Source organism: Solanum verrucosum, unplaced genomic scaffold, assembly GCF_900185275.1.
Source record: "Solanum verrucosum unplaced genomic scaffold, falcon-dt-bn FXZP01000235.1, whole genome shotgun sequence".
Taxonomy (NCBI): Eukaryota; Viridiplantae; Streptophyta; class Magnoliopsida; order Solanales; family Solanaceae; genus Solanum; species Solanum verrucosum.
In genome coordinates, this window is record NW_026019948.1 from 4,036,333 (window position 1) to 4,062,702 (window position 26,370).

The following is a 26,370-nucleotide window of genomic DNA, read 5'->3' on the forward strand; positions in this document are numbered from 1 at the left end:
TCATTTCGATATATAGCATTTGCACTGAAGCGCGATTAAGTATGAGCTCGCATTTGAAAGTTTCACATAGGACAACTAAATTTGTATTCTTATCGAAAAGCTACATATCGGGATAAAAATATTTCGTGACAAAGGCGACTGCATACTCAAAAAGATTCAAATCCAAAAATTTTGATTAAGAATGAAAAGGGACTTACCATTCCAACACAATCAAGCTATTTTATTACATCTAGATTATATCATTAGCTTACCAGATAGCACCCTTTCTTGATTTGCCTTGAAGAACTTTTTAATAGCTTCAGGAGGATACAGTAAAATATGTGGTTGTTAGCTTGAAATTTGTTCTAGACAAAACATGTGATATATTGTTTTCTTGGCGAAAGTTATGACAGACCATCGGATCCCTCAATTTCCTCAAAGCTTACCTGCAAGACATAATAATCGGATTATAAATTGGACTAGTTAGGTTCTTCTAAATATTGAAAGATTTTAGTTAAGTTTGTTTCAATTTTTAGAAATAATTAATTTTAATTTTTTTTTAATTCTTAATAAAATAATTTATAACTATATATATAAATTTTTTAAAAGTCATTTTAAACTACAAATTTAAAAACTTTATTTTTAAGACATCATGTCAAGTCAAACTACGCCACAAAATAATACGGGAGTAATAATTTTTTGAGAATCAAGGAGACTCGAACGAAACTACTTCTTCTAGTCTCTAGGGATAACAACAAAAGTTGTGGGTACACATTAGTAATTTATTTTTGAAATTTAAAATCTTTATCTGTTAGAATTCTTCTTTTTCGAAAAAAGAAATAAAATAATAAATCATTGAAGTTTGTCTTTGGTACATTGATATATGATAATCTTATACAGCTAGCCGTACAATATATAGATAGATACATATAAAATAAGTTTAATCACTGACACCATGTTATATATTTTCATCAGTAAATTATTATTTATATGCCAAAAATGTGATAAAAATATTCACGAGGTCACTTTATATATGGCAAATACATAATGACATTTTATTTATGTGGCGTGCTTTTGTTTCACAGAAAGTGCAAACAAATAAATACATTTATGATTAAAGTTATATATATTTGAATGAACCTTTTTTTTCTTAATTTTGCAGCACTCCTTGGTGTCTGATATTCACATTGGAGCGCGATTATTCTGAATTCGCGTTGTGTAAGACCCTATTTAGAAGGAAGCGGTCCTTAATAAAAATTTCTTATATCCAATATTCGAACTTAAAACTTTTAATTAAGAAAGAAACCGTTTCATCTACTGCACGGGTATATTTGAAGGAACTAGTTGGGCAGCATCAAGACAAAATTATGAAACAGAATCTTTGTTTTGTTTTTCACTTTGATTTTTTGCTGTTTGGGTGTAAAACATAACTCATCTACTGTTATTGTTCAAGATTCTGTCATGCTCAGTAAAATGCATGTGCTATTTTAATAGTAGTTATTTTCTTATTCAAAGATGCCAATGCCAGTGAAATATGACTTGGTTTCTGAACACAAGTTGGGTTATTATTGGTTTATAATTTTACAAATTATTATTATATTATATGGCCAACTTAATTGATGGTGGATATAATATAAAGTTATGATGTTCACTCATGATGTGTTAATCTCATGTGATCAATCAACTTCACTCTTCTTCTTTTCGGTTTCTGAAAATTTGTATTGAAATTTGATTGATTTGAATTGCGTCCGCAAAGGATTCATTAAGAGGAAGGCCTTCTTATCAAAAATATATTTATTAGAAGTGCTTTTACTTTTGAAGAATTATAGTTTGTGTATTGCTAATCAATTTAAAATGCATAATAATAATAATAATAATAACAACATTATTAGATCAGTAATTTATATCTAATAAGACTTACAAAAATAGTTAAGAATAACAACTATTTTTCAACTTTGAAATAATGGAAAATAGAACAGGTTAAAGTTTTTTTAGAATAATATATAGACCAAAATAAAGCAGACACATCACACGGCCATAATCCTTCTTGAAAGTTGCAGCGTTTCACCAAATCACTGGTGCACGGATAAAATTGCTCTTCTCTTAATTAAAAGTCAAATATAAAAGAATTCTTGATAGAAAAAGTATTTCCCCAAATGGGACTTTTATGCAGCGCAAATCCGTTCTATCAAACACCAAACGAAAAAACAAAACAAAGCTCACCCTTTTAGGATTTCAGATTGTAACAGGTAACTCGTATCCTTGTGTTTACGTTACGTAAATATTTTATTTTAATTTTAAAATAAAAAGTCTCATATTAATTGATCTGTAAATTTTACTATGACGAGAAAGATTTGGACTGATTTTCCCTTTTCTACATTAAGAACCAATAAATTCGTCATACAAAAAATATGCTATCATTTCCTCCAAAAATGATAACCGTACAAATTCAAGTATAACTCATGTGATCATGTCAAGATAGGAGTAAAATCTAGCACATTTAGACACATAAAAGTAGACACATGTCTTATGTGGCATAATATATGTAAGACATCATATAAGACATCGCATGATAAAGAACCACATGAGACATATGTGTTTACTTATTCCACTTTTTATAAGTTTAAATGTCTACTTATATATACTCAAAATTGAATGGCATAAATACTAATTGAGATCAAATTAAAGATCACATTTATGTATTATGTCCATTTGAATCAAAACCCATATAGAAAATTTGATACATGATTGAAGCATCAATCTCACGGTGTTTGTTTTGCAACAAGACTATAGATTTACGTTGTTAATGTAGTGAGTGAGAAAATTCTTTTCGAAATTGAGCATAATAGAAAACTATAATAATTCACAGCAACTTCTTCATTTCAATTAACATCAAAAACAGCAAATATTGAGCTGATGAAATCTTAAGAATTAGACGATCAACCTTACTGCCACCAATTATACCTTTGGTAGAGTTGGCTAGAGGTTGAAGAGAAAAATAACATGAGGATCAAACTCAAACATTAAATACATACATGTTGCTTAATGTAACTACAGTCGACCTTCCGTTTGATGGAATGTATTAGAGAATATAATACATGAATTAGTCATGGTATTATTAAATCCTTTCTTTGGTAGGATTATTCAGTATTATTTAATATTTTATTGGGAAAAGACACAAATATCCCCTACACTATGACCGAAATTCCAGACACACCTTAACTAAACTAAGGTCTTATTACCCCTGAACTCATTTGTTTTGTAATTTTATACACCTTTTGGCTTACGAGGCACACTCCGTGACTCCACACAGTTAAGGCGCGTGAGAAATGTTTGAATGCCATGTAAGCTAAAAAGGTGTACAAAATTACAAAAAACGAGTTCAAGGAGATTTCAATCATAGTCTAGGGGGTACTTGTGCCTTACCCCTATTTTATTTGGTAGGATCTTTAGCCTAGCAAGTAACGGTAATATTAACAATACATGGCCTATACATGGCAAGTCATAGTAGTATCAACAATACATGAGTTATACATGGCAAGTCTAAAACGCTCCTTAACAAAGGTGACTCTGTACCCAAAGGGGCTTGAACCCGAAACTCTATTTAAGGATAAAAGAGTGCTTACAATTCCACCACAACCTTGTTGGTCAATACCATCAAGTTAATTTTTTTATTGGTACCTTCTCCAAACTACCCACTTCTCCCTTGTTTCTCATACCCTAGCAATACTCTAGCTCACCACACTTAGTCAAACCAACCATCACAATACTCCTGCATTCCTCTCAAACATGAAATTTTTCTAAATGGCCAATCGCAAATCTAAAACTTGTCAACTATATTATTGATACTGTTGCACTATCTCTCCAGTAAGAAATTCCAAGCGGAAGATCAGTCTTAAACTAACTCGGGACAAAACCAACTTCCACAAAAGTTGTGAGTGATACCAGCGAATATGCAATGCAATTGAAAGTACTACCACGGAAACGATACTACAGAGCAAGAAGCAGAAGGAATGGTCTCACCATTCAATAAGTTAAACTTTAGAATGACATGAAATACATACCTCAATAAAAGCCTACATCTACGCCTAGTTATAAAGATCCAAATCCAGTGTGTAGGTCAGACTATCCGTTATCAATACTCATTCATCCGCTGCCATGTAGGGTTACCATCTACAACTTTCAACCAAAAAGAAAAAAGCTACTCAAAAACCATAGCACCGAATATGTTCATGTCAGTAATTACATGGAGGAATATACACTTGGCTTTGTCAGTTGTCGCTCAATTAAAGATCAAAATTAGCATATTACATCTTCAAAAATCTACACGACCTACCTGCAACACAAACAGAAATTCAGAGCTCAATGTAAAACAATCTGTAGGAACAACAAACTTGGCAATACGAAACAGAAATATTGAAAAAGAATATTATTGAACTATTGTTGTCTACACTATTACAAAAAGATCCTATTTATAGACACTACAATATAATCGGATACTGGTTACTATTCATACTTCTATGACTATTCCTATTTCTATTCTAATTAGGATGGTATATATCTATTCCTATTTTAACACTCCCTCTCAAGCTTAGTGAATACAAATCATATGTACCTAGCTCGTTACAAATGTAATTAATACGAGGACTAATGAGGGGCTTGGTGAGATATCTGCAAGTTGATCACACGACTTTGCAAAATAAAATTAAACAAGGAAGTCACCGAAAAACTAGTCGGAACATGCTCATACGTCAGAGTACTAGATTTGATGGCTGAAAGTGCTCACATTTTAAAAAATAAAATTATCTGGATAGGGTTGGAATGATGGTACAACCAAACTAGAAAAAAAAAATTATATAGGAAAGGTCGGATCGATGGCACGACCATGTTGAAAAAGAGAAATTATATGGGTAGGGTTGGAATGATGGCACAACCCTACACAAATCAGATTTGAGGAGTCACCAGAAAGACAAGAATGGAACTACGCAAATCAAATATGAGCTACCGAAAAGACACACGATGCTATACAATTCAAATATGATAATGTAGTTGGAAAAAATCCACGATACTACACAAATTAAATAAAAACGTAGTCCAAAGGGATGCACGGTGCTACACAAATTAAATATGAAAAAAGTCACCGAAAAGATGGCAGTGCTACATAAATTAAATATGAAAAAGTAGCTACCAAAAAAATGGCACAGTGCTATACAAATACCAATGGATATGGGGCAAACACAAACAGCCCTAGAAAGTCACCGAAAATTGGCACACGATGACCTATCTAAGTTGTCTTCCCCTAAATATAGGGTTCATGCATATATCATTGGCCCTACTTTTGTTAACATAATCATTGGCCAGACGGGCGGCATATATGAGTATTAGCCACCCGCCAACAACGGAAGCTCTTTGATCCTCTACCAAAATCGTCGAGGCTTTGATACCATGCGAGAAATATTGGAAAAGAATATTATTGAATTATTGTTGTCTACATTATTACAAAAAAACCCTATTTATAGACACTACAATATAATCCTTTACCAAGTAAGATACAATTTACTATTCCTATTTCTATGACTATTTTTATTCCTATTCTAAATAGGATTGTATATACATATTCCTATTCTAACAACAACCATGACACTTAAAAGACAAAAAGAGAGTAATCTACCATGTTCAGAAAAGCACATACCAACAATAGCCTAAATACATATCTCTAACTTTGGTTTTATATGGTCACGGCCTTCAATCAGAGACTATATAATAGCTTCTATCAAATCACTTCATACTAAGACTTTGGGAAGTTGCTTCAAGTTGATTAGTAAAAACTACTATTTGTAGAAAGTACAAAGTAACTACTTCAATGCTGGGGTAACGGAAGGAGCCAAGAGAGATTTAGACATTATGACCCAAGTCATCACATGAACCACTAGGAGGGAGAGAAACTAAAGAGCCATGCACGTCGTCAAGAGAGATAACTCATACATTCCAATAAATATGCTATATGAAGTATACAGATAAGGTATATAATTGGATCACTGCAGAAAATAACACATCTTTGAAGAGCTCTTTCTATATAAACTTTGTATATGGTTAGCTATCATGTTAAATAGCTTATAGATTAAAAGTCGAATAGAAAACTAAACAATTCAAACATCATTGACTGCTTCACAAAACCATGTCACTTTTAAAGGAAGGAAAAGTCTAAAGCCAATAGAAATGAACTTACATATCGAGCATCCTTCTATTAGCACCACAGGAGCATCACAGGTACTCATACTGCGACAGAGTTCAAAACCAGACAAACTACTAATTATGAACAAGACTCCAGTTCCTCAATGGATTTTGCAGACAACTGAGCTACATCATGGAGAGACTTTGAATCAAGGGACAAAACATGAGCATCCACAGAAACTTCCTTATGGTCATTGATGTTACCTCTCATGACTTCATGAGAAGTTTCTTGACTTGCCAAAGGAGAATTCAAGCAAGAAGAGTCTGAGGTAGATGTTTTATCACAAATATAGCCATTAGAAACAGGTAGATCTAAAGAATCCACAACTTTTTCCATCTGATGGGAGGCTTCGGAAGTAGCTTTTACCGAACCAGTTGAATCACACATCAAAGCAGAAGTCATTTCACTTGAAGCAACTGTTTCCTTTCCTGCAGGAACTTCAAGTGTGTGACATTCATTTCTATTTTGCCAATCTACAGAGGATGTCCCCTGGCAAACCTTGTCAACAGAATCGGAGTCATTATTCAGACACTCAACTTCTCCTTTTAGCAGACAACTGACAGCTTCTTTACTATCTTCCATACTGTGAATGGCTTTCTCCTCATGAATTATTGATATAGGTGCCACGGGAGAAGAAATTAGTGCATTACCTTCCATCCCACTTCCACAATGTTGATACATCTTCATCCCATGTTGTTCGTCTGTTACATCAGAGGGGATAGTTCCGTAACCAGGTTGTGCAGAAGAGCAATTAGCTATCCTTTTAGTTTGATGAGCATCAGGTTCAGAAGCATGAGAAGGAAGACTGTTTCTACATTCGGACGTATCATTCAAGACGCCATCAGCTATATCAAGACTTGATTCAACAGGGAAAGTAGCACTTTTATCATCCTGGTTGAGCTTGACTTCAGAGAAAGCATCAGCATTGGACCCTGAAAAATAGCTTATTACTTTAGTAATTCCAGTCCTCGGGCACATATTGAAGCTGATTTGTTATTTCAACTTAAGAAGGCATCATGAGAAGCAAAGAACTTGAAAAGACAGATAGCATTAAACAAGTACAGCATCAATATATATCAGATACCTGTTGAAGTAACTTGGCCTTCACTGGATTGATCCTTCAATAGAGGCTTCTCCAACATATCTGTGCCAGGGAACACTATCATACTCATGTACTTCATTTCCTGTCTCTTTGATTTTTCAAGGGGTTTGAAACCAAAAACCTTCGTCCATGTTTCATTAAGTTCTGGTATAGCAGGTATGACCAGTTTCTCAACACCAAGAGAACAAAGAGCCTGACAAGATTTTCAAGAAGAAAAGACTTCAGGTAGCTGCTTAAGAGCAAAGAAATACTCTTTGGCTCCAGAGCACTAGAATACACATTCAGATTAATCAACTCCACATTTCCATACAAATAGCATACGCTTCCATGCATGATAACACTTGTTACATCTCATGATGTCACAAATATAGCTGCTTCATCTCTTTTTCCTCTACCTAATGACACCAAATCTGTAATTCATAATCCAGATTATAGTTTGGCCTTGGCGACTAAAACAGAATTTTGAAAACCAGTTGGAAAGATAAGGCACAAGGGAGGAAGAAGAAGAGAGATAATGATGGTTTCTATGGGTGTGGACATGTGGTACCTTCACTATGTTCGGGGGATCTTATAGATTGACTCAACTTTGCAAGAATAGGTCAGAAAGTAGAACCCAGACCCGTACACTGGCTAAGAGCACTGCTAATGTTGAGAAGTTCAAATTGTAAATCAATCAGTTCGATAGGAAAAGGTTTTGCTGCAAGGACTCATTGGAAGACCTTTGAACAGTAAATAGAGACAGAAAAACAGTTATATGTTCTAATGAATTTTGGATTTCAGAATGTACAGCAGTATGCTAAAACTGGACTTGATTTTAGGCCTAACTCAAATAATAGCTGTAAACAATTAACAATAATATACACAAGACTTTTTTTGACACTGGTAACATGTATTCATCAGCATTAAGGGGATGCTGGCCCACCTCCAAAAGTGTGATTACAATATATGCAAGACTTGAAGGGGTCGTTTGGTTGGGAACAACTACAAGTTATCCCAGGATTAGTTATCCCGGGATTAGCAATCCTAGGATAACTTATCCCACCATGTATATAGGATAACTTATCCCATCACTATGATATAAATGGTGGGATAAGTTATCCCAAACATGGCAACCAAACAAGATACAAAAAATTTATCCCATCACTATTTATTTTTATCCCTCACACCAAACGACCCCGAAGGGTTAATTACATTAACCTCCCCCAAGGTCCGCTCAAATAACAGATATCTCCCATTTAGTTTTCAAGTTTTGCATACATCTCCCCTGTTTTCAGACTTCCGTAACAATAGTCTCAGCCAAATGATGGACCTTATGTGTAAACAACTGATTGTTTATCAAACCTGACATCCTCAACATTAAAGATGCAGCCAGGGTTTTAAAAGGCAGGGGCGTGAGGTGAGGTGAGGCGAGGCAATGCATTTTACTTAATACAAAAAGAGATGCAAGCCCCGAGGCATAAGCCTCATAGTTCTTCAAATATTTCAATTTATAAATCAATGAAATGGCACAATGACAAGAAAATATGAAAAATACATCAAACATTCACAAAAATTGCAAGGAATTAGAAAAGCTCCTAGAAATAAAAAAAAATCTAGCATGCTTATACAAGTATAAAAATGCAGTTGTAGTAAACTTATCATGAGATACAAATTAACAATATCGTCTTAACTTTCAAACAACCAAAAAAATCACAATTTCTTAAATAATATTATCAGACCGTATGTTTTACCTTTCTAAACCAAAATAATTAAATCTTTATCAGTATAATTTAAAGCTTACTCTTTCAGGAAGAAATATAAAGTAGCTTTCATATAGTAAAATAATAGAAAGTTTGATACTATTGAGAAAAAGAATAAAGACATGAAAATCAATAGCAAGCTTAGTTGCTTGGACTCAGTGAGGGTGTCCGATAAAGGTGCAGATCTAGAGGTCAGATCCTTCAAGATCTATATTTTAAGAATCAGGGGTACCGATATGATTTGAGGATTCAGCTAAAATTAATTTAAATATCTATAGATAGAGTTATATGTCTAAATTATGAGACATTATGTGGAAAACTTACTAGGTATTCTGAGGAAAAGATATTAATCAAGAGGAGAATTCTAGAAGTTGATATAAGGAAAAGGACGGACATAGAAATTAATATCTACAACGTACTCCATTCTCTTCAATTTCACCTTAGCTTTTGTTTTGATTACAATTATCATTGTATCTGTTCCGAATCCTCCATTGATTTTGGTCAAAGTATCCAATATCAGTTGACCAAATCGGGTACGAATCCCAAACTCATGTCATGTCGACACGTGTGCATCACAGAAACTGAAGAGTCCATGCAACTTAGATTGCAAGTGACTGTATAAAGTTCAACTGCCTATATTCAGAAGAAATTTTCTAGTGGTGTTCACCCTCATAATATTCTCAATCATAAAATAGGCAACATTATCGCCCATTATTTGAGTTATCTAAATCTTCATATTTTCTATAGATGATTAGATCTTTTACTAGTAGTGTGACTTAAGAATTGGAGGGTGCTAATTGGGGAATTTGACACATGATTTGCTAAGAACTATTGAGTGTGTCATGAGCGTTGAGCATTACGCGTGCTTTAGGAGCACAGTCAAGCGCTTGGGGCATAAGCCTCACAGAACTCATACATGTGCCTCAGGGTGTTTTACAAGTGCTCCATCAAGGGGCGAGCCCCGACCAAATCCCAAAAAATCTTTTAGAACACTGGTTGTAGCATTTATTCCTAAAACTTACCTGGAATAGGTTTTTAAAGAAGATTACAAATGATCAAATAAATATATGACCTTTTATTTATAGAAATCATTTTTAAAAAACATAAGACTCTACACAACTGTCATCAAATATCTACCTCCAATGGAAAAAAAGAATTGAATAAAAGGCTTTACTAAACAAAAGTCCTTCAAAATTCTCAATCTATTTTAGTATATACTTTGTTTAAAACTCAAAAATATCATACTTCAATACTGTTTTTTGAATAATGAATTGGTAAAGTTTCCAACTTCTTTTCAAGTTTCAAGTCAATACATTTAGTATACTTCGTCCATCATAGAAAATAAAGGTGGGTTCTAAATACAGGGGTCGGCATATCAACTCTTTACAATGACAAGTAGCATGCCACTTTAAAAATGTCAAGAGGCATCAAACTAGCTTATTACATAATCATACCGTTTCAATTGCTGTGAGAAGCCGACTGCACATACGTTGACGACGATACATATATCGGGTTCCAATAAATGGCATCTCAGCAACTTCATTCCCGTGAATCCTACGTAAAGAGTAGAATCATTTGCAGTTGTTATTATCATAATCCTTGAATAGAAGAGAGAGTCAAACTAAAATGTTACTAGATACCACTACTACAAATTTCTCCAGAATTCATTTAGCACAAGATAAGTGGCAAAAAAATATTAAGTACATTAAGAGATTGCCACATCATCAAGCATCAATTTAGAACATGAACGTCGATATTCAAAAGTAGTATGTTACATCCCTTAATGGAATACCTATATCGCATGTGCCTAGCTTTTGCTCTAGGCTACAAAGTACGCCAGCCAGTCAACCAGTTCAGCCCGGTATTTTTAGATATGAATTTAGATTATTGCCAAGCATAGTTCAGCAAGAGTAAAACCTCTTTCTATGTTTGGTAACTCTTTAACTTCAACTTTCCACGTGGCATGTTTAAGACCACAAGATTAAAGGGCATTTTGGTAAATTTTATAGTATAAAAGATACTACTCCATTCTCTTCTAAAGTCTCTTTATTCTCTTAAACTCCATGCCAAGTCAAAACCAAACAAACAAATTAAAACGGAGGAGTAGCTTATAGTATAAAAGATTATGATGTTCTCTCCTGCCTTCCCGAAGGACAAAGATATCACAGCATACAACTAATACTTATGGCCAACTTTTCAATTCGGCTGGGATGGTAACTAAATATCAAATAAAATAAATTAGGTAGTTTGGCTATTTTTTTTATTTTTTTTTTGATAACCGAGAAAACCGTCTGTGACCCGCCCTTTGGACCAACCACAGCCTTCTAAACTATTAAGTTGGCCATTTGAATAACCTATCAAGTTTTCACCTACATCAATCACAACCTTTACTGATTCTACATTGACTATTCAAGAAGGACGAGAATCCTCATATTACAGCTGTCCATTCAGGTACCTCCAGAATGCTAACTAAGCAAAAGTAATGTCAATTAATCACAACAAACCTAGCCAGAAACAAACCAAATACAGTAACCAAGTAATCCGTAGCAAGGATAGCCTAGATCATATTATCACAAAGTATCTTTATTGGAACCGTTCTTCTGGAACAAAGCAGTAGAACTTTTCTGGTATTGATGCAACTATTTTTGGATGTTGAAGGGCTGAGGCTCCCAGTTTCTGCCTATTAATATGCACACATCATTGAGGCATCCCTTTCTGGGCATTGAGCCGCCAAGTTCTGGGACCTAGGATGCTCAGAGCTAGCACTGCAACGCCCAGCTTTTCAGTAATAAATATTGCAGGTTTCAAGTTAACAGATTCAGTTATAATAATTCACTTGATTCTTCAGCTGATGCTAAAAATGCCGCCACAATTCAAGTTTGCTTCTTCACTGTTTATGTAGTGGAAAGGACCTCAACCTCCAAGCATGAGGTTAGGGGTTGGAGTCATTATGGGAGTAAACGTGAGACAGAGCCACAGTTGACTCCTAGACAAGGGATTCCAGGTGTGGTGCCAAAAAAAATATATATATGCTTTGGTCATGAAGCACTTGGATGCAATACAGAATTAAGATCACTATGAATAGAAAATACTCCAACGAAGACTAAAAAACTTCAACTAGCACTCACCTTATGGATGCAGCACAGATAAGTTCATCACCCTTCTCAAGAATAATAGTATAGAACCCTTTGTAGTTCAGCCGCCTAAAGTTTGACCTGGGATCAAAAGAGGAAAATAAGGATAAATTTCTTAATCAACTTATAGAAGAAAGATAAGTGCCTTAATTATCAACCATGTACACCATCACTGGAATCATTTAGTGTTCAACTGTAGTATTAAAAACAAAGACAACTTTTCAGAAAAATTTTAGTATAAAAAAAACAGAATCAATTTAGAATTCAATGAAAAGGTAAAGGTAGTATGTTCAGTGGAAAAAACTAAAAAATAATCTCACATCAATACCATCAACATGACCTGATGATTTGAGTTAACAAGAAAAAAGAAAATTAAAAGTTATTAGCTTGAGCAGGGGAATTACTAGTTGTTCTAACGCCATCTGGACAATAGACTCAGTGATCCAAAAATCAACAAACACTTTCCACACTTCATATCAAGAACTAACAGAAGAAACAAACTCTATATGGAATTCATCAAATGGCATTACTTATAAACAAAGCATGACTAGACAGGAACAGAAAAAGTCATAATAGCAACAAATTGGTTATGCCATCGCTTTTAATATAAATTCATGAGAACATATTATCACAATCTTCAGAGATGCTCACCCGCAGCTATAAACAACGCTCTGAATTACATTGATTTTACTTCGCTGGTCAACAATGGGCACAAAACACTCATTCATAATGGAGAAAGCAACAGCTAACTTGCAATTGCATTCAATGTCTACTAGATCGTCAGTCAAATTTGTATCCCTGCCAAAATCACGATGTTGAAGAAGTCTCCAACAAAATCCTTCATCCAAGTCATGCTTTACACCAAGAAGCACCTGCAGGCCCTCAAAAATCTGTTGAAGAACATGTGAGATTATTTCACTGCATAGTGCATAGAAACTCATACGTATATGTATATACAAATTGTATAAATATAGTTTACTCTTAGTCTGAGGAAGAAAGTTAATATACATGCAGGAATACATCAGAGGATTGGAGAGCGATTTGGAAACTTCTCTCTTCTTTTTCAACAGATTTCATTAAGTGCATGTGACAGACAAATGAACTAAATAACTTCTTCAAGGATGGGAACAATGTGAACTAGAAGTTGCAAAAACTGCAATCTATTTAATTGGACAAGTGCAATACCTTCTGGCATCCCTTTCCGCAAAACGATAGATCTTTAGTATCAAAACCGAGAGCACTGTCACCGGGGACACAAGGCAAATGGACTGCAAAAGCCAAAGCAGATAAATTTGTCTAGTTCATCAAATTCATTTTACAAATTTATAGAAAAAAATAACTAACAAAAAAGGATTTGAAATATACATTTTCCCTCACACAAATGGCATGTTAACAACTCAGATACTGCCATGCCATCCTGAACATCATTCTCTGAGGAGTTTCTGACAACTGTCCCACAGAATTTGCATGAACAATAAACACATCTCCAATCTCCAGAAGGTAACTTCTGCAACACATTCAAAAACAGTAAGACATACTTATGCTCAGCAATTTTAAGAGTAAGGGCCAATTTGGATTTAGATGGAGACTTATCCCTGCATGTATCTGGTGGACAGTGAGGAAGGAGAGAAATTCCAAGTGCTTTGAGGGCATAGAAAATGATATGCAAAAGATTAAGCTAAATTTTATCTTACTGCTTTGTTTTTGGTGTAATCAGTTCTACTCTAATGACACTATTTCTATCATTGATGTCCTAGATTGATTATAGATACAAATAGGAACATTCTAGAGTTCCAATTGTATATATGGTTTAAGTACTACCTAAGTACTGTTTGGATTTAATACACAGTTACTATTCTCTAAAAGAGCCCATCTGGATTGACTTATTTTAGGTGCTTTTAAGCTAAAATAGTTTTTAAGCATTTCTGTAGTGTTTTGAGTAAAACAAAAGTGTGTTTTTAAGACAAAATAACAAAAATATTCCCAACTTATGGCTTTTGGCTTATAGTCATAAGCTCATCCAAACATACTCTAAGTTGGGAGAGCACCAGGGTTTACAATTTGAAATGACCAACTATTCTTTTAGCCAGCCATCTAATAGGTGGTCCAAGAACCTCCTTTTCTCATTCTTACAACCAACATCCATGACTTAAGAGTACGGCTGGAACTGAGGCAATACTTTTTCCTTTTGATAAATAATATGAAACCCAGATTGTAGCTGCTGAACAAAAACTCAAGCCATATTTTGAATACCAAAAGTACTATCTTCTTGAACAAACAAAAGAATATGCAATATATTCCCATGAACATACCTAATTATTTCTACTGCTTACACTTCTATTTTGATCTTTCTTTATATGGTAAGCCTTTCTACACTATCCAAGAGCCAAACAGTGGATTTTCCACTTTGCTCCGTTGCTGACTCTCTGTTCCTTTTGAACCTAAATCGAACCTGGAAGAGGTATGGCACTAATCTATACAAAATCTTTACTAGGAAACCAATTAAGAGAGTCTTCCTAACATATATTATCCAAAACTAGATGTATTATAGAAAAAGAGCATTGTACTCTTTTCAGGATTAACAGAAACTAAGACAATACAAAAGAAAGAAAACACAGAACGAAAGGATAGAAGAAGATGAGTCTTACTTGAATATCTAAGCAGCTCTGGTGGAAAGTTGAGGGGCAACTATCACAACATATCAAGTCACCCCCATCTCCACAAATGTTGCATGTATCATCATTGGGGTCATCACCAACAATATCCACGGATTGAAATGCAATAGGATCAATTTCTTTCTGCTTATTCCATGAGTCTACTAGACATTGCAGAAGAGACTGTCCTGACTGCAGAATCACATTCTGAAATGGCCTGCCCAGCTTACTTCCAGCATGAGATTCAAAATCAGCAAGCTTCAGTGTCTCACCACAACAGCCACAACAAATTCCATCTCCCTTGATCTTTCCTTCATGCCTCACTTTTTTCCTTCCACCATATATGTAGTGCACCTGAGCATCACATTGAATAACCCCTAAATCAATCATCCACGCTAAAAGAGTGCGCTTCCCATCATACAGTATAAACTCATCACCATCTGAATCAACCCCTCCCTGAGAGCTACGAGCCAATAGAGCACAGGGCTTTCTGCGTTGTCCATCTTCTGTATTTGGTCCCAACTTTTTCCTCCGTACTGCCACATTTGAGTTGTATCCTGTTTTGGAGCCAACACTTCCTTTATTATCTGAGTTGTTTTTGGCAGATAGCTTCTTGGAGAACTTCTTGTTGGTCATTTTCTTGCTCATTTTACTTCCAGCATCATTTTTCTTCTTTTTTCCCTTGATCTCTTTTTCTTTCCTAACTCTGAACAATGTGCTGAATACCTCCTCCGGAATAGGAGTAAACGCAGAATTGGTCTTATCGTCAGCATCCCCAGCTTCAACTTTCTGTTTGAGCTTCTTGTATGCCAAAGTGACTGACCAATGTTGCCTTCCTTCAGGATCATAAAAAATTGCATCACTATACATTCTCTTTAGCCTAGGCCTGTACTCAATATTCCAACCTGCCTTCACAAGCATATCAATTATCTGATTTCTAATGACCTGCTTTTGTTCCCTAAGACCCGATTCCATCACCTCAGGCTTGCTTCTTTTCAATTTACTTTTCTTCACACGATATGGATTACTGCTGAACCTTCTATTTTGACCATCTCTAGGACCCTCATAATTAGCTTCAGCATTTGCTTGATCAGTGTCTTTCTCCTTTCTGATGTTAACCACCCTTTCCACAGCACTTGTCTGACTCGCCTGTAGATGTTTTGAACCCCTAACAGAACCATCTGCTTTTTCATAATTCATGCCCTTCTTGGGACCCCTCGATTTATTCTTTTGGCTACTTATCAGACTGGAAATTTCATTTCTCCCTTGCATCTTCGGAGGTCGTCCACGACGGCCCTTTAACTTTGGCCTTCCCCTCTTTTTCGGGGTTGCATTATCGTTTACCCTTGTCTTAAGTATTTTGTCAGAAGGATCAATCTTATTATCTATTTTTGGACTGGACACACCTGCATCCTTCACTTCAAAAACATCCTTCTCACCATCAGTAACTGCCAGTGTCTGGGACCTCAAGACCCTTTTAAACTGACCCATAGTCTTCACCTTCTGTCTTTTCACTTGATCATCATCATCAAGACACTCAGTACCCTCCACTTTCATTCTTTTCCTCCCTCTGCCTCTCCTTGCAGGCTTAATCTCGCACTGATCAGTACTGACATCAATTTCTTCATCGTCAGTGAATTCATCTTCGTGCAATTCAGTATAATCCACTTTAAGTCTTTTCCTTCCACTGCCTCTCCTGCCAGGCGTATCCTGGCCCTTAACATTGTTTTCATCAACTTGAACTTGGGTACTGGAATCAATGCCATCCTCCGCCTTCATTGTTTTGCCACCTTCAAAACCTACCAAATCATCACGTCCTTCCTCAGTTTGTCCTCCTGGTGAAGAAGCAACCAACCCCTTCTTTTTCCTCCCTCTCCGTCCTTTGCCCTTCGTGGCATCACCCTTGCCATGTGGCTCACCAGCTACATTGTCCTCAATTTGACCCTCTTCGCCATTTCCAACAGCTGTTCCCTTATCACACATTTTTTCCTCAGAAGGACTCAACCCACTTGACATCAAACCCAAACCCTTCTTCTCAAGCTCCAACTGAGCTGAACCCACCACCCTCTTTGGTCTCCCTCGCCGCTTCTTAACAACAACTTCCACTACATTCTCCTCCTCAACCTTCACCTCAACCTCCTCCCCAACTTCACCAACACCTACCTCAACCTTATCACACTCATCAACATCAACAATGACACCTTTAATTTCATCATCATTCTCACTTACCTCCTTAACAGACTCATTCAAATCAAGATCTTGCCTAGAATTCAAGTCAATCACAGTCAAATCAGTCTCCATTAGCTCAGACGGATCCCTATTCAAATCCAACCCATGTTTCTCTACACTACCACTTATCAACCCCTCATCCATTCTTGATCCCCTTTTCTCTATCAACCAAAAAAAGACTAGATTTTTACACAAACCCCATCAAAACCACAAAAACCCCTAAAACAGTACACCCAATTGATTCAAACAAAAACAAAAAAAAGATTTCAGCTCACCAAGAAATCCTAAGGACCATGAAATCGGTGAAGCAGAGACATCACAGAGAAGATTTTGAGCTTCAATTTAAAGGCGTTACGATTTGGGGTTTTAGTGAGAGAAAGGAATTTGTGGGTTTTAGTAGAAACTGGCAGAGACTGTTTGAGAGGAGAAAGGTGGGTTTTCTTGTATTTTAGTACAAAGTTTTGAGACCATTTTTTTCTTTTTTACGTTTTCGAGGTAAGAAGCTAGGAGGACTAATTGTAATTTGGGAGGGAGAATCAATTATTATTTTTTTTTCATTTTCCCTCCATTTGTTGCCTCTTTTCCTAAAATAAATATTTAGTCAAAAATATTTATTGCTCCACCTAATATGAACAGCCTTTGGATAATATTTTGATTAATAGTAATGTTGAATAAAAAATTGAAGTATAGTTGAATACTTGAATTAATGGTCAAAAACACATTAAAGAAGTAAATTAGTAATTTTAAAATAGATTTTCACTTTTATTCATCACTTTTTCCTATTTTATCATCAACGTTAATCACTTATTCTCCAAATTATTTTTTAAGATCTTAAATTAGTGTGCTCGCAATTTGGATGAAAATTGATTCAAATTGAACCAATCGTTTAAGTAAATCGATTTTTATTTGGCTTATTTTTTATTTTAAGTAAACTACCTAAAACTGTATATTAATTAATATGGATTTTATGATTATTTTTTTGAAAACTCATATTAGTCATTGTATCTTCAACTCACAATATTAACATTTCAATGTGAATTATTATTCAATAACTTAAATGGCAAGCAAAGTTTTGTTGAAACATGAAAGTTAACTTAAAGATGTTAGAAGGATTTTTATTTCTCGTAAATCATAATTAATCGAGATTTAAATGAATATTGAATGTTGAAAATGATAATTAAAGGAAAAAAGTATGGATCCCTGTTTTTTTCAGGATGAAAGGTGTAACACATATTTTATTTCCTAAAATTCATTTGTTGAATGGCCATGGAGTTGAGGATGTTAACCTCTTTTAGTATATTAAGAATGATCTTACATGACTTCATTATAAACTAGTTTTGTGACAATTTTATATTTAATCACTCGAATTAATTATTTACTATTATTGACTTAATCTTGATTTTTATGTTATATTCGTCATTAGTCATTATGAACTGTCGTAATCTAATATTCATTGTGTGCTAAAAGAAGAGGGAAATATTTTGAATGTGTTTAATACTTGTTTAATATATTAAAAATGAAAATGTGGGGCAAGAATTTTTGACTTTGGAATTGTTGTTATTTATATAATACTACTATATTATATTATATAATATATAATATATACAAGAGTGTTTGTATTATAATTTTTTTTATATATATATATATATACAAACAATATATGTTACTTCCTATGAAGTATAAATATAATAGTATATTTTATAGAATAAAGATTGATATATTCTGTTCGGTATTGAAATCTGACTATTTCGAATTCACACATAGGCCCCGTTCGAAGGGAAGCGCTCCTATCAACGATTTTCCATATTCAAAATTTAAACTCGAAACCTTTAATTAAGAAAGAAATAGTCTCATCTGTGCCACATCCTTTGGCGGTTTAAAGGTTGCTATCACGAGATGATCAAATTGTTCGAAAAACTCCAAAACCAAGCCCCTGGTTGCTATCGCTAAGCTAATTAATTCACACTTTCACAAAATAATATTTCTATGTGTTGTTTACTCTATTTCAACTTATGTGTTTTGTTTTTTATTAAAAAAAATAAAATTTGAAAAGATTATTTATTTCATGTTTATTATTTTTTAATTTAAAAAATTTATATGGTATCTTTAAATTTATAAGATTTATGCGTAATTTAATATATTACATAAATTTTTAATTTAGAATCAAAAAAGTCAAAAGTCTTCTATAATTTTTAAGTATAAAGCTATGACTCATTGAAATTAAGATGCATAAAATAAAATGGAGGAAATAACTTCAGCAGCATTATAATAAAGTTATCTTGTATATTCCTTTCATCCTATTTATTTGTCATGATTTTTAAAATAAATTATTAATTATTTTAGAAAATAAGACAACTAATTCACTTTTTTTTATCTTATCCTTTAATAGTAATTATTTTTGAAGATTACTTTAAAATGACATATAAATAGAGTAAATATTTAATGAAGAGACATTATATCTTAAGACATAAATAAATAAAAAATAATCAAAATTTCTCTTGATTAAGATTTTTCCTAGAGATATAAAAAAAATTAGAAACGTTAAGGAGTCATTTGATTGGGAACAATTTTTTTTAGAATAATTAATTTTGAAATAAATTGTTTCAACATATATATGGAATAATTTATTTCATTACTATTCAAAAATGGTGAAATAAATAATTTAAAAATTATCTAATACCTTTGACCAAACGTCAAATAATATATATTCTTCCACCCAAAAAAAAACAAAAAAAGATGCTTCTCACGAGTTTGTACAATCCCTTTATACGTTACTTTCTCAAAACCAGAGAGTTTGTCGAACATACACGTGCCTGCGTTATATCAGGATTCAGGATGTATGTGTTTTCATTTTCTTTTTTGGACTTGTCCTTCAAAATGAGAAAATGTGCTTCATTTTAATTTGCTACTACATTATAATACCAAAAATCCAGAAAATTTATTATAATGGGAGATAATCAACTTTTATCTCATCAACCAGTGCTGGATCTACTGCGGCAAGGAGGGGGATTTAATCGATCAGGATTGTGGTGAAATGATAAGTATTTTTTTATATTTTATAAAAATAAAAATTGAATCTCCTTGAGTACAAAGCTCTTTTTGTAGGGAGCATTTTACTGTGGGATTTCCTAGCGCAAATTCAAATTTAATCGAATTCCAATATGAGTATAAAAAACCGAGTGGAAAACAAAAAAGAAAAAGTAGAGAGATTTTCTGCTTGGAGATGAAATAGATGATATTTGATTTGATTTTATATATAAAATAAATAAATAAAAGAAAAAATTAAATCAAATTGATAAATCATATTAAAATTTTTATAGTAATTGTATATAGATAACATTAGTGCTTCTTATAAATAAAATTTATATACTTTTTCATGAATTTTTTTTTATCTCTATTAGGTTAATGAATTTTATATCTTAAACTCGTTTCTTAATAAAGAGTAGGACTCTAAAGTCTAAGTTTTTTTTTTTTTTTTACAAATGACTATAAAATTTATCTCCTTTTTTTTAAAAAAAATCGTATTTATTTACTTGAGTAAGGCTTATAAATCTTTAAGATATTTTCTCCGCCGTTTAAGAAAATTATAGCCGTCAATCGTCATATTAAAAGGTTACTATTTTCTTCTTTTTTTTTTATTTTTTATTTCTTTGCGTCTTTTCCCTTTTTTTTTTCCCTACCTCTCTTCCTTTTCTGCACTTTAATAAATAATCCTAGTTGCAAAACATGTCTTCATATTTATTTCTTCATAACGTAACACACACAAAAGCACTTCTAAAATAATTGGCCGAACACAATATATTTGTCAAATACTAAAAGCATAATTGGTTAAACACAGATTCCTTTCTTGAAAATTATTTTAATAAAATACTCTTAAAATAAGTTTGTGTGGGAGCCTTGAACGAACTACATTTTCTTCGACCTTTTTCTAGAACCAAAACACATGCAAGAAAATATTGCACTAACCACAGAGAGAAGACATCCAAATTTTACGAGAATATATTTTCCATATTTGAGGAGAAGAGCAAGACGATCTCTCCAGGCTGAAATTTTGTAAATTTAAATCACCATTTTGAGTTATTATGCTTTAGAAATCTAAGTTTAGTTATTAGAAAACGTCATCCCTTGCCCACTAATAATTAGAATTGGAGAAAATACTTTATTAAGAATTTTCAGGGGTAAAAATAAAAATAATAAAATAGAACTAAAACCAAATATGTAAAGAGCTAAGAGAACACTTTCTACCAGAGCACTTGAAGTGACATTATTAATAAGATAAAATATACAAGAACTCAACTACGTAATTTAGAGGCACGCTGGTCAAATTCAATCAAATGTATGTAATCTAAATTACTCAGACTCATAAGAAATGTTTGCCACATTCATGTCAAATCCTCCAAAGCTGCACTATTTTGAAGAATTCAGCATACACTCATAATATTTTTGATGAATCCGAACAACATAACATAAGCAAAGGGAAAGCTTTTAACTCCTAGTCAATAAATGACATATGTAAGCATTTCCTCTCATTTTACTTTATATACCAAACTCATTTTGACAACAACGAAGAAATAAATTTGGCAACATTTGAAGAGAGAATAATATTCTAACGATTCACTGATGATGATCTAATAGTACTTGAACATGCAAAATATGTTGGAGTAACCTGAGCAAAATTGAAAAGAGTCTACAAAAAGGTCCAATAAAAACATAAATGATATGGCATGTAACTGGAGCAACAAAACGCTTCTCCTGCTTTGTCTACAATTACTAACAGATCATTTCTTCTTGGCATCTCCGGCCTTTGTCTGCAAGTATCATCGAATAATATCATTAGCACGAGAAGAATGAAACTATGAACAGAAAAAACAACAGCACAGTAATTATCTCATGTTCATAGTAGCAAGGATAGAAATGGAGACAACAATATTTACCTTCTTAACACCACGGACTTTCTTGGCTCTGTTCTTCCTCTCCTTCATTTGCTTTCTGGACTTCTCCACCTTAGTGTCCAATCCATTCTGTGGAAGTTGAGAAATATATTTATTAGGGAGGAAATATAAGTTGTACCTAGCATAGCAGTCCTTGATTTTCCTATAACTGATATTATGATATAGAAGGATAATATTTATCATCGGGGGAGAGTTTGAGGTGTGTAATATTAATCATTGACATTATTAACAAAACCAATTCAATCACTTGTAGACTGCTCTCATCTGCAAGATAGTACTCAGAACACATATTGGCTTATAAATGCAGAAAACAGTTCAACTCGATGCACAATTTTTTTGGGGGGAGCGAGCTCAGCATACATTTCCAATAAGGTAACAGTCTCAAATGCATATCAGAATTAAGGGAAAACACAGAAGGCATAGGGTTAGAGGAAAGACATTTAGGTGCTTCAAAACATATGATAGTAAGTGGTCCAAGAGCTTTTATATATAGAGTACTATTGCTCAAGCAAATGCAATCCTGCAGTTAACAATTGGTTTTGGACAGCAGATGAGCAGAAGTAACAGTGATACCATCCAATAAACTTCTGAAAAGGTAGAAAGTATTGCAGATGACCATTTTTCAATAAAGATTATATAACAGTATCTAACTGGATTAGCACAGAGGCAGATAGATACAAGATGAGATTCTCTAAGGAAAATATTAAGAATCGAATGGACACACATGTAATGAACAATCACTACTATATTCTCTCTATATCTCCAGTTCCAGCACCACAAGTTCTCTGTGAACAATCAGACCCCGCACAATCCACCAAACTAAATTATAGAAAAGGTATACTGAACGCATCTTTAAAGTCTATGGAAAACAAAGGTGGTTACCTTTTGGGTATTTTGAAGCATTAGATATAATATATGATTTTCTTTAAGTTTAGAGCTTCTATTCATTCAGATATAGTACTGCCAAAGTATAATTAAGAAAATAAAAATAAAAACCAATGCTGCAGTGTGACAGTTATATCAAATAGGCCTTGCTGGTTGGTTTCAAACTACACAATGAACCAAAAGATAGAAGCTACAGCACTAGAGATTGACAGATTCTAGATTTTATTTTACTTTTGATAAGGTAACATAAAAAGATTCTTGAATTAAAGAAACAACTTCAACAATTGCAGGTCTTTGAAGCACATAAGCATATGCACATGCGTAAAAATAAGATGATGTCTTACCCTGATCAGCCTGTACTTTGGCTCGTACTTCTTGGCATTCTCAACAGAGTCATAGATCAAACCAAAGCCAGTAGATTTGCCTCCTCCAAAGTGGGTTCTGAACTTGAACACAAAGATGGCATTTGGATCCTTCACTTCATACATCCTTGACAATTTTTCTTTCAACTCAGCCTAAAATATCAGTTTAAACAGGTCAGCAATGAAAAGCTACAGAATCACATCTACCTATATAAAGGATAAGGGCTCAAACTGAGCATGACTGTGAAGATACAAGGCATCATGCCCTGAGAATGGAATTACGCTATAACCAACAAGTGATAGCAACTGATATATATGAGAACTTTTCTTCCAACATTTCCAAAGAGACCATCTAGGATTCAGTACAAAATCATAAATAAGCTTCCATTAGAGATCCTCAACTAGGTCCTTTCACTTGGCAAGAAGTTGACACACCTACTATTAATCAATCAACTCTGCCTCAATCCTAAACAAGCTGAGGTTAGCTATAGAAATATCTACATTCATTTTGCTTAAATACAGCACAACGCCCATCGTGTTAGCTAAAGAATGATTGGCACTATCACTCATATAACAACACTTAATCTAAAAATCTCATAAACACAAACAAGCAAATAACGAAAGCTATTCGAGAAAAAAAAACTAACCTTGGAAACATTAGCTCTTCCAGGATGCAATACATCAATAATCTGAAAAAATCGTAAGGCATATCAAAAGGGGATAACAAAGAACAGTTTTTTAGATTTCAATAACAAATCAACAATTTAAGAACTCACGAACTGTTTCCTTGCAAGCAACCTATTGGTCATGAACTTCCTAGTTCTAATAGTCACTGCCTTGTCCGCCATTGTTGTCCTATAAGCAAACAAAAAGAACTTTCAATACAATCCATCACACAAACATTCACAAACAAAAGTACAGAAAAATGTACAGTGAAGAAAATAATACTTTTCTCACTCTGGTTTTGCTACTCCGGCGACTCTCCGTCTCTCTCTCCCACTGTGCGGCGCCTCCGTTCTGAGTTCTGTTTTCGATCTTGCTTGCTATACCTTAGGGTTTTAAAAAGGCTTCCCTAATTCCTGCATTTAACTTGGGCCGTGGGCTTGGACATGGGGTAAGTGCAAAGATAGCCAATTCAGAAATCCTATTTAAACTATGGCCTAGTTAAAAAAAATAATTATGATCCTAGCTTGTTGGAAGCTAAGAAGCTATATTTTAAGTAGTTATTTTTGGCTCAACTTCAAACAAATACGATTGAGATTGAAAAGATTTGTATCTGAAGTCACGAGTTCATATAAGCATGTCTAAAATTTGACATATATATACGCTCTTACGCATTTATGATTGAACTTGAAATATTTATGTTCGGATATCAGATATTTATATCTAATTTATCGAATGAAATAATAGTCAAAACACTTTATTCAAACGTTAATATATATGACTTTCATTTATAGCAAAATTACATGTTAGTGATTTTTCGAAGAATTTCGTACGTGAAAATTATTTTCTTATCGAAACAAAAAAGATAAATATAGGACAAATAAAATGATCACATAATTAAAAATAAATAAAGAGGCAATAAAATGAGTTAAAATAAAATAACACGAATAACACATGAAATAAAGAAGAGAAAAATTTAGAAATAGCAAACATAATAGACATAATAAGGTTTTATAGCTATAGTTTCAATAATTACATTTCATAGCTATAGTTATGTTTGCTATGGAGGCTGTCGTTTGTATATTTTGCTTGCGAATATACAAATAGGGTAAGTATATACAAAATCTACATATATACATTTAGAAATTTTTCAAAACTCCATTTGTATATCTCGTTTGTCAATATACAAACAGGGTAATTTATTATAGAGTTTTTATAAATCGTATACAAATAGCTAGGATAAGCATATACAAAATTCTAAATTTATACAATCAGAAACTGAATTATTACAAATTCTGAATTTATACAAATCAGGTGAATAACAAGAATTGAGGAAACTGTAGCCGTGAATTACAATTTTTTAAACTGTAGCTATAGACTATAGTACCTAATATGGGCTAAATGTTTGTTATTTTACATAATTTTCCCAATAAAGAAAACTCATTTAGTTTTATGTCACAAGCCATATTCAGGTCAATCTTTGTTTTAGCTACAATATTTGAGCATTCAAATTTACGATACGGAAGATAGTATTGATTACTTTATAATTTCGAGTTTAACGTTAATATTTTCCCCATTTATCCAAAATTAGACGTTATAATCATAACTATGCGTTATAAAACAAATCAATGTGAATTTAGATATATCAAATATGATAGCTATAAGTCAAATATGTTTTTTGTATGAGATCTATCCACAATGGATATAAGTCAAATGTGTTTTTCATAGGAGGAAACAACACAAATCCATCAGTTGAGGTTGTAATTATGTCCAAACAAATTAGTTTATCAAATTATCATTCGTACGACTGCTTGTTTGCTAGATATATGTATTTTTGATGAACTCTGAAACATGTATATCAGATACATGTTGGTCAATTTTGGTGTAATTTATTTCAGATACATTGTATACAATTGTAATTTACATGTACTGGAATACACTGACTCTCTTTTTACTCACTCCTATCTCACTCTCATCTCTCATATCTTGCTTGCTTATCTCGCTCTACTCTCTCCTCTCTTGCTCACATATCTCCTTGTGTATCTATTTTTCAGAATGTATATGTGTATCCAAAACCAATTTTATCTAGTGTATTTGATTTCATCATATGTATCGATATCAATTTCATTAGTGTATTTATGCATAGATACATATATCGTGTATCAAAGTACATATATCTAACATCAAAAAATGCTTGAGGTCCAAGGTCCAAAATTAGTGTAGTGTATTCGTGCATTGATATATATATCTAGTATCAAAATATGACCAAGGTCCAAATCATGAATACAACATCTCTTCATAAACCACAACAACTTATATCATCCCCATGGAAGCCAAAAAAAATCCAGCAACACTGCTTTGATTTGTTTTGGATAGATGTCTTGAATGCGTCCCTTTGTCCATTGCCAATACAAATTAACCCATTGACAGAGCCCA

General features: G+C 33.4%; 3 protein-coding genes across 4 annotated transcripts in view; 1 reads left to right on the forward strand and 2 right to left on the reverse strand.

The window, feature by feature from the left end:
* Positions 1–26,370, forward strand: part of LOC125812109 (RAN GTPase-activating protein 1) — a 376,170-nt gene that overhangs the window by 100,091 nt on the left and 249,709 nt on the right. The gene's annotated exons all lie outside the window — the stretch shown is intronic.
* On the reverse strand, positions 4,174–17,298 carry LOC125812088 (uncharacterized). Its single transcript, XM_049491585.1, has 9 exons — positions 14,838–17,298; positions 13,555–13,696; positions 13,375–13,457; positions 12,841–13,079; positions 12,184–12,270; positions 10,510–10,609; positions 7,299–7,509; positions 6,209–7,146; positions 4,174–4,315 (listed from the first exon to the last, which is right to left on the reverse strand). The coding sequence occupies exons 1-8, from the start codon at positions 17,214–17,216 to the stop codon at positions 6,293–6,295; spliced, it is 4,095 nt and encodes a 1,364-aa protein (XP_049347542.1). The 5' UTR covers positions 17,217–17,298; the 3' UTR covers positions 4,174–4,315; positions 6,209–6,292.
* On the reverse strand, positions 21,691–24,394 carry LOC125812354 (40S ribosomal protein S24-1). Of its 2 annotated transcripts, none has more exons than XM_049491858.1 (6): positions 24,220–24,394; positions 24,048–24,126; positions 23,919–23,960; positions 23,254–23,424; positions 22,007–22,093; positions 21,691–21,880 (listed from the first exon to the last, which is right to left on the reverse strand). In XM_049491858.1, exons 2-6 carry the CDS (start codon positions 24,117–24,119, stop codon positions 21,851–21,853), a joined length of 402 nt encoding a protein of 133 aa, XP_049347815.1. In that variant the 5' UTR covers positions 24,120–24,126; positions 24,220–24,394; the 3' UTR covers positions 21,691–21,850. The 2 variants fall into 2 exon arrangements, with proteins under 2 accessions (XP_049347815.1, XP_049347817.1); XM_049491860.1 differs by having other exon boundaries at positions 24,229–24,325.